Source organism: Chenopodium album, chromosome 27 (assembly GCF_948465745.1).
Source record: "Chenopodium album chromosome 27, dcCheAlbu1.1, whole genome shotgun sequence".
NCBI classification, from domain to species: domain Eukaryota; kingdom Viridiplantae; phylum Streptophyta; class Magnoliopsida; order Caryophyllales; family Amaranthaceae; genus Chenopodium; species Chenopodium album.
Window position 1 is genome coordinate 27562259 of NC_137860.1, and position 13965 is coordinate 27576223.

The 13965-nt window shown below is 31.9% G+C and overlaps 2 protein-coding genes across 2 annotated transcripts; one reads left to right on the plus strand and one right to left on the minus strand.

Annotated features, from left to right (window-relative positions):
- The first annotated feature begins 2187 nt into the window (after window positions 1-2187).
- Window positions 2188-6068, plus strand: LOC145620392 (uncharacterized). Its single transcript, XM_081675067.1, has 3 exons — window positions 2188-3077; window positions 5250-5435; window positions 5627-6068. The coding sequence occupies exons 1-3, from the start codon at window positions 2613-2615 to the stop codon at window positions 5906-5908; spliced, it is 933 nt and encodes a 310-aa protein (XP_081531193.1). The 5' UTR covers window positions 2188-2612; the 3' UTR covers window positions 5909-6068.
- A 963-nt stretch (window positions 6069-7031) lies between these two features.
- On the minus strand, window positions 7032-10054 carry LOC145619071 (UDP-glycosyltransferase 82A1-like). Its single transcript, XM_081673670.1, has 2 exons — window positions 9489-10054; window positions 7032-7912 (listed from the first exon to the last, which is right to left on the minus strand). Exons 1-2 carry the CDS (start codon window positions 9976-9978, stop codon window positions 7032-7034), a joined length of 1371 nt encoding a protein of 456 aa, XP_081529796.1. The 5' UTR covers window positions 9979-10054.
- Between the last annotated feature and the right edge of the window lie 3911 nt (window positions 10055-13965).

Sequence of the window (13965 nt, forward strand, 5' to 3'; positions counted from 1 at the left end):
GTCTAGACTATATAGCGTATAACCCACAATAATAGCACACCAATGAATGAATGGAAGACAAAGTCCTTTCAAATTATTATGGAATTAGGCCCAACCTAAGCCCAATATTAAACTGCAGTCTGCAGGCCCATTTAAGGGTGACCACCGTGTATTTGGGCTATGCTGTCGGCCCATGAAATGGGGTAAACGGGTAACTGTAATAGTAACTACCACTAACAATTTGGCAACGAAAGGTGTTTAGTCTTAATCTGATGTGGGCCAACATTATTGGCTGGCTATTATAATTAAAAGTGTATTAACACTTTGTCGTATTCACTTTTCTTTTGGTTTTGTACTCATTTCTTCATTTCTATTATTGGTACTTTGGTAGGTAAGGAAGTCTTGAAGTGCTTTCTTGCTTTACAGTCCACTATTTTGGAGTAGTCATCTAGTTCTTCCATTCTTTATAATACGAAGTACTTCCTACTTTATTCTTATCATAAAAAAGGGGTTACATAAATTTTGTATATCGTTAAAGATTAAGGTGGTAGAATAGTAGTATTGCTCAGACGGTCATTATCTCGAATTCATATTTAAAGCTGAAGTCTGATGGAGCTTATCTAAGGGGTTTTCTACTTTTCTTAGCTCGCTCTCCCAGTCTCCCCTTAAATGAACCTCTTATTCTTACCTTAAAATTACGAAGTAATTAATAATGTCAAATTCCAAATGTAACAACGAACATAGTAAGTATTATTTTTCATTTAAATTAAGGTATGACCTTCAAGACTCAAGATAATTCAAGTTTCAATGTTTCTCAATTTTGAGGCTCCATAAAATAGATTAATGTTGAAAAAAATTGAAATCTTGAGGAAGTAGAGTCCAATTCATATCATTATCATAAGTTTTCATCAATTACTTTCATAAAGATTTCATTATTTATCTAAGTTTGCTTAATCGCATTCATATCGTCCTAATCATACAATGATACAATTGGTAAGCTTTCGTTCATTTATCCACGATATAATGATATATATCAATCATGGGTTGTTTAACTTGTTTTATATATTTGTAGTATTTATCATAACCTTAAAAGTTAAACCGCTAAAGACATGAACTATAAACGTCAATACCATTTGATGATTTGCACCTTAAAATTATTTAATTTTTCACAAAATAAAAAATATAATACACAATGGAGACATATTGACAAAATAATTTGTGTTCCTTATTGCATTATAAATATACGTACTCCTACACCCTAATCAATTACAATGGTGATGTAACAATAGGGATAGTTCACCAATTTTGTATTCATTTTATAACTCACAATATTCCAGGTTACAATATTTGAAATTATTGGGGTGTAAATTCCAACATAAAAGGTTATTATTAGGTGTTGTCTTCTTTAGATTATAGAGATCGGAGAGTTTAACTAGTGTTTATCAATTATTGAGCAAGATCAGCCCTAAGTCTTAAGATTCTAGATAACATCATCATTTTCTAATTTTGCGGTCTTAAGACGAGGCTTTATTATTTTTAAGTATTTATGAAGTTTGGTTTTAATAAATCTAAAGTGGAGTCTTGAAAATTCAAGACTCAACTTCAGACTCAATTTAACACTCAATTAATTTTTTTTTTTATTTTTGAAAAACTTTAATAATTTTATTTATATGTACAAAATTGAGTCTGAGCGATTGAAGAGATAAATTTTATCGAGTCTTAAGGAGTTTTAACATAATTATAAATTAGAAAAAAAATTAAATTTAATCTAAAAAGTTGATGTGACAATGGATTAAAGTCTTAAGATGAGACTGTGCTAATCTTGCTCAAGTACGCAAATAGATCTAACTCGACATTACAAAACGAATAGACATTATATACCAACCAGCAATAAAATTATGTCATATCTCGTGCCATTCATGCCACCTAACCTAAAAAAACTGTGGAGTTTCGAAAACTAAGGTATATGGAAATCCCCATCACAATGACATGCTAATTATAATCTCTCTAATAATTCAACATAACCTTGCATTGTCAAATTTTTGTAAAAGAGATTCTAATTCGATCTCTATCATAATTTGGTAGAAATTCGTCGGTTGCCGACACTTCTAGCCCTACAATCGAACATATCCACACAAGTTAAAGGCAGTTGCACTATATATAGTGGTAGTAATTTTGAGGTATAGTCTAGTCCTCACTTCTTATACTGTTGTTTCTTTTGTCACCTACTAAAGCATATATACTTCGTATTTTTCTATTTGCCACCCTTTAATCTATATTTTTTTAATGACTCTATTTTCTTCGTCTCAATTTACTCGCAGTTTTTCTATATAGAGTTGTCCAAATAATATACGTTCTCTAATTACTGATTAACAAATTATCTCTTAACTTTTTTTCATAAGTTGGGCCACATAGCCACTTATCCTTTTTTTTCCTTTCTAATTTTTTACTTTCGTAAAATCATGTGCGAATGGCTATGATAAAGAGAGCATATAAAACGCTACTAGCAACACTTACTTCACTTGTTATTGGTCCCTCACTCCACCAAAAATAAAAACTTCCTCCCTCCTATATTAAATTCCCCTGCTTTTTTATAAGCACCTCCCAAATCATTATTTCTCCAAAATACAAAGATGATACACACAAAATCAGAGTCAGATTTAACAAGTTCAGCAACATCATCACCTTCAAGATCACCAAAAAGGCCAATATACTATGTACAAAGTCCATCAAGAGACTCACATGATGGAGATAACAAGTCAGCATCATTACAAGCAACTCCTATGTACAATAGTCCTATGGAGTCCCCTTCACATCCTTCCATGGGTAGGCATTCAAGGAACTCATCCGCAAGCCGGTTTTCGGGTGTGTTTCGGTCTTCCTCGGGCCGAAAAGGAAGCCGAAGGAGGAATGAGAAAGGTTGGCCTGAATGTAATGTAATTCTTGAAGAAGGTAACTATGATGGTGTTGATGAGAAAGGGTTGTCAAGAAGGGTTCAAGCCTTAATTGGGGTTTTTAGCTTTGTTGTGTTGTTTACTTTGTTTTGCTTGATCATTTGGGGTGCTAGTAGACCTTTTAAAACTCAAGTCAGTTTGAAGGTAATTTATTTTCTTGTCTTTTACTACTAATTGTCTTGCTCATAAATTGACAAGTAATATGTTAATTTAATTTGTTTTTGTTAATTTGTTAATCTCAATATCATCCACTAGCTTAATTTTGGTTCTATATACTTTATTAGGTTGTTGACTAATTAAGTAATTATAAGATGGTTATCTACGTATTTGGTAGACTTTTAGTTTAAACTATTGAGTTTCTTGTTTGTTAGTTGAGATGAACTCTACAAGAGGGGGGTGAATTGTAGATGAGTTTCTAATGACTACTTTGCAAATGTAAAACAGAATAAAATAGAAACTTGCAATGCACACAGGATTTTACGAGGAAACCTTGTAGTGCCCAACTAGAAGTAAAACCTCGACCCTACCTTAAGGATTTCAAACACAAATACTTCCACTATAATAGGGCAAACACCAAGTTACAACCTATTATAATGAAGCCTCTATTCACAAGTTCCTAAATGAACTTGCTACAGAACAGTACACTGTTCTACCCAGTCTAAGTCCCACACTTAGACTCCTAGTACTCCCTAAGTACAGATCTTCCCCTTCTCACCAGAAGCTCTCTCTGTATGCAATGATAACAAAAACACTTTCACCCAAATAACCCAAACTAAATACAAGAATTAACACCTAGTATATGATAGGCAAGCTATGCATGAAACCCGAAACTAATATGACAAGATTATAAGCTTGGCAAACTTACACAATTAAAGCTCTGTAATTCTTCACGCATAAACTCACAAAACCTTAACTCCTTTTTGTTCTCTACTATTTATACAAGCATTGCTCGTATAGAAAGTAGGTTTTCATAAAGATAAATAAGTTAAACTTAACTTATCTTAAAACACGGTTTTTAAGTAAATCTATTGAAGAAAATCTTTTCAAAAAAATAAGATAGAAATATTAAGTTAAAAAGCATAATATCTTTTTAACAAACTGATTTTAAGAAATAAACATTTAAAGAAAATCTTTTTCGATTTCTATCTTTTATCTTTTCCGATTTTAATTTATTTGCCAAGCTAACTTGTCACGCCTCTAATAAACTTCATGCATATCCTACTTAACATATTTAACAATGAATCTAGAAGATAAAATATTAACTAAAACATTGCTGCGCTGCGCTCTTGTTCTGGTAGGTTTACTTGGGCTCCACGCTTACTAAGTTCCTCCAATGATCTTAGTCAGCTATCTTCAAGTTCCTGTTAAGGAACGTTCCTGTTAGGAAACTCAGTTCCTGTGAGGGAACTCTTCTTCTATTGTGAATAACTTTCTTGATAAAGAACTCCTTCAAGTCTTCTTAGCATCAGTTACTTCTTCCATTTCCAAGATCAATTCACCTAAACTAAACAAACACTTGAAAAACCTTTATGAGATGAGTTTGCTGTAGTTTAAGTTCCTCATCATCAAAACCTTTAAACATCAACATTGTTGTTTCAAAACACATTCTTTCGAAACACGGTTTTTGAAAGGAGATTAAACATGTAAAAGGATAATTAGTTATTCAAAATAACTTAAACATGGTCGTTAAGAGCGGTTAGGAACTTAGGATATCGTGGTTTTATGTTGCTTTTATTAATTTCTTCATTTAACTTATGTAATTAAATCTCATTATTAGATTAAGTGCCAGGAGATTGTGTTATAAATGAAGTAAATCTATAGCCAATCATTATACTCCTTTTTGGCACAAGAAAACAGGGGAAAAGTGTGATAAACTCATTATAATATTCAAATTCAAATAAAAAGAAAAAGAATCATTATTTTAAACATATGTTCAAGTGTCAATTAATAATACTGCAACAAACATTTTATAAACATTTGTAGTCTCATTGTAACTCGCCTCATTGTAACTCATAAACTATCACAAATTTAATCAAATAAAGCAAGTAAAAGGAGATTGTGATAGTAACATTACAATTGATATTGATTTTAGTCATAGTCAAGTTTTGCTAAGACCATGGTCACTATACGTAAAATTAATGTTCAATATACTTAATTAGTAAGAATTTATATTTGTTTAGTGTACAATTCATGTTAAAACGAATTAAGCATACACAATCCTGAATTTGGCCAGATTAGACCTTAATAAATTCAGATTACAACACTTTTGATGTAGTTGTTTGTAATTGTACTGAAATTGGCTTGATTTGTTGGCAGAGCTTAGCAGTACACTACTTCTCTGTATCGGAGGCTACGGATTTCTCCGGTGTACCTACAAAAGTAATGTCATTCAATGGCTCACTTAAACTAAGCATACATAATCCTGCTACATTTTTCGGCATCCATGTTAGCTCAACTCCCATTGCTCTTCTCTATTCGGAGATTACAGTTGCTACTGGTCAGGTTAGTATTCTGTTTCTACATATAGCAGTACTAATTTTTACCAGTTATTATAGTAAATTCAAATTTATCACGACATTATAAAGAAATGTAGCCTATTATTTAGAAAAGGCGACAATTATAATAATACATGTGTTCATGACAATCACAATTCATATATAGTAACTGATTAATAAAATTGTGCAAAATTACAGTTAGTGAAACACTATCAGCCAAGAAACAGTCGAAGGACTACTTCAATTATAGTATACGGCGACAAGGTACCGTTGTATGGAGCTGGATCAAGTGTAGATGTCTCTAATGAGCATGGTGGCCAGGTTCCGTTCATTCTAGAAACGGAGATCCATTCTCGAGGATACGTCGTAGGGAAGTTAGTGAGAACGAAGCATCGTTTGCACGTATCCTGTAACATTACAGTCGATTATCTAAGCACCAAGACTATCAAATTTAGGAAGAATACTTGCTCATATGTTTGATCTTATGCTTAATTTTGGGTAGTGCAAGAGTTGTCATTTTGCCATAGTTTTGGGAAGTGTATGTAGTGATGATACTTGTAGATAAAACTAGCTAGATGTCTTGTGTATGCAAAAGTTATCTTTTAATTTGCATTTCTTTTCTTTCTAATTTAGATTACAATTTATTTAATTTGTGATTTTTTTTCATATGATTGGCAAATGAATAAAAAAAGATACTGCTTGTAAACCCTTTTAATGGTCATGGAGATGTGATATGGTTTGTGAAAAAATCATTAAAAAAACAGAGAAAGTATAGCTATTTTATATAGAGAGTGATGGAAGAAGGATACTTTTCTCATTGAATATTCACAAAGTATATATAGTAGTACAAGAGCTAACTAAATACGGTAATACAAGATTACAACCTCTTGAATCAAGGAAGATAAAATCAAAGGAATATTTACAGCTATGATAATGGAATTGAATTCCTTAAATCAAGGCATAGCTACAGCTCATGATTAAGCCGTTAATATTGTGTTTGACTTTAGATTGTCAATCACAATCCTTTACATTTTATAATACCATAACAACCATAAGTCCATAACTATCACAAACATAATTAATTATCATAACCACTAGAATTATTAGAATTTGATTTGAATGCGACTACACGTCTACGCCCTTGATTATAGAATAGAGCATTAAGTAGTGTGTATATTTGGTGGTTCTTTGATAGCCTTTCTTCCTGACCGCTCCTTGACAAGGTGCATTATCCAAAGATGAAAAAAATGGTATTCGTACATGCTATACAAAATTAACGAAGTAATTTGGAATTTTCAAATTTATATACATATATACCAAATCACAAAAATTAATGATATCTACTTGTTGATTTCTAATTTTTTTTTTTTTTTAAAAAAAAATTTAGAGTGATTAGTGAATTAAGCCAATTGGAAGCTAATGGTGGGTGATTGGAATCATAAAGTGGGTCACTATTTGTATTAAGAAGTGTTACAATGAAGCAAAACAAAAAATGTAATCCGTTTAATTAAAAATTAAAGATAGTTATTCACAAAGTTAACATGTAAAGGGTAATGGTTCACAAACTTCACAAGCTTTCCTTACAAACTTACATGATGAATTTTCATAAATTAAATTGTAATGCATTGATCGGTCTCTTAAGATCATTCACAAAACACAACAAATTATCTTTAACTTCCAAGCTTGCCTTCTCCCCCATGACCCTCATGTTCAAAGCCTCAATTCTCTTCTTCATATCTCGATCCTCCATCACCCTTTTAACGCCATCACTAACATCCTTTAAACTAAACCCATTCATCCTAACCCCGATTTTCCACACATTAACGATGTATTCGCAATTCAAGGATTGATCGCCGGCCACCGGAAAACACAAAAGGCATTTCTTACATTGTATAGCCTCCATAGTAGAATTCCATCCACAATGTGTGAGATAACACCCAATTGCCTTATGTTGCAATACTTCAACTTGTGGTGCCCATGCAACTATCTTCCCTTGTTCACCTATTCTTTCTATGTACCCTTTGGGCAACCCATCTCTCCATTCAGGCCCAAGAACCCAAACAAATGGACTTCTTAACTCTTCCAATGCTAATGCCAAATTTCTCACCTTTGCTTCGCCAATTGGGCTAACCCAACTTCCAAATGATATGTATATCACTGAGTTGGGCTCTTGTTGGTTAAGCCAGCCCAAACAGCTTCCATCTACTTCCCAAAAAGTTGGGCTTTCACTTAGTTCATTCAATGGGCCTATTGAATAAGTGGTTGGGCCGTACTCTGGAGTTTTGGCCCATACTTTTTGTGACTCGTTTAGGAAGGAGTTGATAAGGATCCACCTCAAAGACCTGGACCGGTCCATGGTTTTAGCCCAAAACTTAAATCTTGCCTTTTTAGCTGCTTGAGTTCCGATTAACCATGGCAAATCTTCACTATTAAGAAGTGGTTGATCGTGTCGAAATGATATTGGTCCATGAAATTGTGGGAACCCTACAAATTTCGAGTACAATATTTCATGTTAATATAACATTATGTGCTAGACACAACTTTTGTTTAGAAAAGTCTTTACTCTGAAAATAGAGGGTAGATTAAACTCGTGATCTTGTCACGGTGCATTTGATTATGTGTTAGATAACCAACTCAACTAAAATGTCACATTTATGATTAGAGTCTCAAATTAAAATATTTTCACCGTCAATATCATTTAGGTATTATCAATAGTTACCATTTTATATTGATTATTGAGATGAATTCAACTAAAATTCACACTATAATTTTTTTTTCCTAACGTTTAAACTACCAATTTTTATAGATGCACTTATTAATAATAAAGTGTAAATATTATAAATGGAGAAAGTAGTAACCAGGCAAAAATTAAATATTACTTGTACCATATAACAAGAGCGACAACATTGAGTTTGGACATTTGTAAATTGTAATTTGTAAATGAAATTCAGAGGAGGGAACACAACTTAAACACACTTAGGAACATGGGCTGATAAATGTACATATTTTTTTAATATCAATTGATATGAAATATGAATAATATAATGGGATTCTAAAGCAAGTTGACTTATTGACTTGAGAATATATATATTTAAAAAAATATATGTTAACATCACCCTATTTTTTTTTACTAAATTTATAATAATATTTTATAATCTACGTGGCTACAACGTGGCACTCCTTAAAAAATAATTTGGATCAACATGTCAACATGCATGGAAAGATCTTGTCTTAAATAAGTAGATTTTACTTCCTACAGTAGATAATATACCTTAATTTCGTGGGAAAACAGACGGCAGAATAATTAAATTTATTTTGTACGGAGTATTAACATGGTGACAGCAAAAATAGAGTATAAAATATATTTAGTCTTCTCCAATTTTAGCATTCCATCAATTTACTTCTTCCGTTTCTTTTTATTCTATATGTATTATTGGTGCCGCGTGTATACTTCGTCTTCTATATAGTGACAATACTCTAAGCTTACTAACTTTGAGAGATAAGATGGACTCTGGCTCACAAACATTTAAGAGATAGGCCTAATAAAAAAAATACAACAGAGTAATTACAAAATCAAGACAAAGAAAACTAATGGATAAACATCGATCAAAGTAATGTATTGTGGCTTTACATTGTTCTATCGTTACTATCACCTCCATTACACTTTTGCATGCGCGATTGCGATCGAGATGACAAAAAAAGAACATAAAAAATGAAACTTGTACCTTTATCATTCTCTTTGATTACATAAAGCTTACCAACTTTATCCAAAATTATTAATTCTTGTCACACTACTAATTCAAATTAGACCTAATAATAACATGACTACTAGTTTTATAGGAGCAATTGTTTATTAATGTTTCATTCCATTCTTAATACTAAAAGTTACGCTTTGACGTTAATTTATATTTAACTTTAAGTTATAAAATATGAAGTATTAATTAACAAATGTTCTTTTGAAAGTTATATTGACAGGGTCTAACAGTCATAAATATAAACCATCAAATATAGTCAAATTAAACGTCAAATTGTTGTAACTATTAAGAAACGGAAAATTTACCAGACTCGGAGATGAGACCTCTTTGAACCAACTCAGGAATGGAAGATAACAAAGAATAAGTAGCCAACATCGCAGGCCAAAACCCAGCAACAGGAACACCACATTTAGTCCCAACATCAAAAGCCCAAGAAGCTAGTAGATCAACAACCATGCATGCTATATTATCACCACCATTATTATTACTCTTACGAATTATTCGTTCCATATAAGGCGGCATGTGATCCTCCATTGCCTTCTCAATATTAAAGAAATCGCGTGACTTACTCTCATCATCCAACCCGTCTGGGATCGATACACATACGATCCCACCCTTGGTGGCGGCGTTGACTTTGTCGAAAATCAACCTGTGTATGAACTCCGGCAACACCACTAATGGTTGAAACCCGAAGGTTGATAAGGAAGAGGCTAGTTTTAGCATGGGCGTTACATGCCCTTGTGCTGGATATGGTACTAGTATGATCATTTTCTTTTTTGGCTCACCATAAACCATATTGTAAAGAAATTGTATTATTTTGGTATATACTATATGGTTTTTTTTAGGATGGTTTTGGGTCTAAAATGTTTGTGATTTTTGGTGATTCTAAGAGATTAATATCAACATGAATATATATCTTATACTTATAGTATAATTTTATAATACTATATAATATAATTAAAAGAATGTAGCAAGTTGTTGTATTAATTGAAGATAAAAAGGCACGTGGGTAATTTGTAAAAGAAGTGTGGATGTTGCAAAGACGCAAAGCACACGGTATTATGGAAATTAGATGGGAAATAAAGCTGGAAAACTAGGGTTGATATTGTAGGGGATATAAATTTATGTTGTAGGGTAATCTCCTTGATGACCCTTAATTTAGATGAATAGCTAATGTGTATAAATACCAGACTGCCACCTATTATGCAAAAAAAAAAAAAAAATTTCTAAGGGCCTGATCTGAACTGAACTTATAGAAGCTGAATTGAACTTATTGAAGCTGAACTGAACTGAACTGAATATTTTATTAAAGAACTGAACTGAACTGAACTGAAACAATTTGAAGAGGACAGGCCCTAAAAGACATTGGTCATCATTTTGGGTTGTCGAAAAATAAGATAGTTGATTTTTTGATCTGGAGGAAAAGAGACTAAAATATGATAAATTGATAAGAGATATAAAGAATTGTGGATCGATCATATTCATTACTATTTTCTATTTGTGATCGTTATTGATTTGACTTGATCAATTAAAAAGTATTGAAACATGATATATAGAGTATATCTTTAAATTTCATGCGAATTAAAATCCAATCAATTTGTAAAATTTAGCTTAGATCGATGTTGTTACCTGTTGAATGACTTAGTTAAATTAGGTTCATGTATAATGATATAAATTATGTAGTCGTACACTCGTACAGGTCATCATCTATATATCCTACTCAAGTTATTTTAATTTAGGTTGAAAAATGTTAAATATTAGTACTTCGTATTAAACAAGGTTAATCTTTTCCTTTTAGCTAGTATGAAACTATCTAGCTAGTGCCCCTTGTACACATGCATGGCCGGCCCTTAACAATGACTACCTTTACCCTTGCAGCCTTGCTTACCTCGTTAATATACTTTGAATGAAATAAATAATGAGATCTATTTGGTAAGATGAATTTTTATTATTATTATTATTGGTAACTACCATCTATTACAATATAATGCCCGCACATACAAAGATGGCAATTGAGTAAGTAAAAAAATGTCAAATTTACCACTAATATTTTGGGCATTTAAGTTAATTAAGGGTCTGCTCACTTCACTTCAGTTCAGTTCAACTCCAATCAATTCAATTCAATTCAGCTCATTTCAGTTCGACAGTTCCTAATTTTCTTCTCTCATAAAATATTCATTTCAGCTCTATTCAGTTTATTTCAGTTTAACTTCAATCAGTTCAGTTCAATTAAATTCAGTTCAGTTCAATAAATGTGAATAGACCCTAAATATTTTAAGTTTTTTCAATCTTGTAATTTACATAGAAAAGGAAAATACAATTTTTTTTAATTTTTTTTTTAAAAGCCAGAAAAGGAAAATACATGAAAGTTCCTCAAGGTTGGAAGTGGTTGCTTGACTCTACAATATTTTAAACAACACTCTAGATTTTTTCTTGATTCCATACTTTATTACAATTAGACAATATAGATAGGAGTTGAATTGAAGGGTATATATATGAATAATAAATAGTTAAGGATCATTTAATATTGCAAGCAAGTTCCTAGCTACAACCATTATTGAAGATACTCTTTAAATTGTATCTTTTATTTGCACCCGAAAAGAAGTTGTGCTTGTCAATATATGACAAATTCAAAAAAAAAAAAAAAAAAAAAAAAAAAACCTGTCATGAAGTCATAAAATGTAAAATAATAACTGAAGTTAAATCTCTTTCTTTTAGTTGCAAGATTTAATTTGGAACCCCATAGACAAAAGAATCACATTTCTTACCCAAAGTATTATCCTTAATTAATTTAGAATGATGATGGATCATGGATGCTACTCATATACGATTCTCACTTTGCAGTCTACTAGGTGGTTACATTTCCAATGGTTGAAAAGTTGTACAGTAATTAATTTCATGTTTCATGTTTTATTCATGTTTATGCATTTTGGCTCAATAAGTACAAGTACAATACAGTAGTAGAGGCCTAGAGATGCCAGCTTAACTTATGTAGGATTATATTGTAGGAAACGTTTCTTCGACATTTACACAACACAAAAAATAAAATTAAAATAAAAGGAGATGTGTGAACACGATCGAATTAGGCACATGAGCACATGAAACTATAAGAACTATAAATGTTTTCATTATTATTATTTCATAAACATCTCAGCTGACAATGACCCTTCTTGGTTTATTTTTACCTAACTATAACTATCTTATGGGATTTAATTAAGGAATCCCTTTAATTAATTCCACTTAATCATTAGAAATTTCTCACTAATTATTAATGTATTATGGAGTAGTATAAATTTAATTCTAGAACTTGATTGTCATGTGACAATAGTGCAATTAAAATTTGGCCTATTGATATAGGTTTAGATCGAATTCCACTATGATGAGCATGAAAGCCTATCTTAAAAGTTACATACTACTCTCTCCGTCCCAAAAAGAACGACCCACTTGGGTTGATTACGCGGGTATTAAGGAAGTTAAGTAAAAAAAAAGTAAAAGTATATTGGAAAGATAAATTTACATGGGGTTTGTAAAAAAATAGAGAGAGAAAGTAATTAAATAACATGGAAAATCAAATTTTTATATGGGGAAGCTAATTTTGCACAAATATTGTAGTAAATTGGTGGGTGTTTTAATACAAATGGGTCATTCTTTTTGGGACAAAGTTTTGGCCAAATGGGTCGTTCTTTTTGGGACAGAGAGAGTACTTCGTAGTATATTGTAAGAATTTTGGTAAGTTTCACTGGAGCATTTGAGAAGGGCAAAAGTTTGTGTATAAAAAGACTGTTGTAAGAAAGACAAAATGATGAATATTCTACTCGAACAACTTAGTTTTTTGCAAGATAAGTCATTAGACTCGTTAAAAACAATATGAAGACCTCATTTGAATCACTAAGAGGATAGGAAAGAACACTGATAAGGTGGAACTTCTTTCATGGATGCAGATTCATTAAACATTTTAGATCGGTTATCACTACCCTTTCAAAACCCAGAAGTCACGTTACTGTTTCAATTCTACAGTGTAGTGACTCTTTTACCCTTGCTTCTTTTTTTTCTTTTTTTTTTTTTTTTTATCTTGTTGCCTTGTTGACTACTGTAAAACAAAGGAGAAAACTACTTAATTTCCTCTTCCTCTCCCGAATTTCCTCACCTCCACTCATTTGTTTGACTGCATTTCCCTTTCATTTTGATTTTCCAACATAACGCTGCACCCCTTTCTTTCTCCTCCATTTAGAGGTGTACTCTGGATTCTCCATTGAAGCGACTTCCGAGCTTTCTTCTTCATTGAAGCGACTTCTGAGCTTTCTTCTCCATTGAAGCAGGTTAGACTTTTGTTTCTTTGTTATATCATCGAATTTGAACTTCTCAATCTAGGGATTATCGTAAAGGGTCGGGATTAAGATTCACCTTTGTGTAATTTTTGCTATTAAAAAAATTCTGATTAATTTTCAGAGGGGTTAAATTAATTATGTTTTCGCTGAATAAGATCAAAGAGAAAGCTGAAAAAGGATGTTAGTAGAAGGAGAAGAAGATCTGGCTTATGATGTTATTTCACGGTGCACCCCTTTTTCCTCCATTAAAGCTTAATTGTGAGCTTTCTTTCCCCATTGATGAAGCTTCCGAGGTAAGATCTGTTTTTCTTATTAATCGGATATTATTTTAAATGTCATTATAGTCAATTTAGAGTCATTCTTAGGTGGATTATTGAGCTATTAGTTCTTATCACTGAATTATTTTTAGCGAGAAATTTCCATGTTAGAAATTCGCTCTTCATATTCCTATAGG

What these genes read in the sequence shown, in the direction of transcription:
- LOC145620392 (XM_081675067.1), top strand. Translation starts at nt 2,613, where the DNA reads ATGATACACACAAAATCAGAGTCAGATTTAACAAGTTCAGCAACATCA. An exon ending in AAACTCAAGTCAGTTTGAAG is followed by an intron (nt 3,078 to 5,249) that starts GTAATTTATTTT and finishes ATTTGTTGGCAG; the next exon opens with AGCTTAGCAGTACACTACTT. An exon ending in TTACAGTTGCTACTGGTCAG is followed by an intron (nt 5,436 to 5,626) that starts GTTAGTATTCTG and finishes GCAAAATTACAG; the next exon opens with TTAGTGAAACACTATCAGCC.
- LOC145619071 (XM_081673670.1), bottom strand. Translation starts at nt 9,978, where the DNA reads ATGGTTTATGGTGAGCCAAAAAAGAAAATGATCATACTAGTACCATAT. An exon ending in AGGTCTCATCTCCGAGTCTG is followed by an intron (nt 7,913 to 9,488) that starts GTAAATTTTCCG and finishes CGAAATTTGTAG; the next exon opens with GGTTCCCACAATTTCATGGA.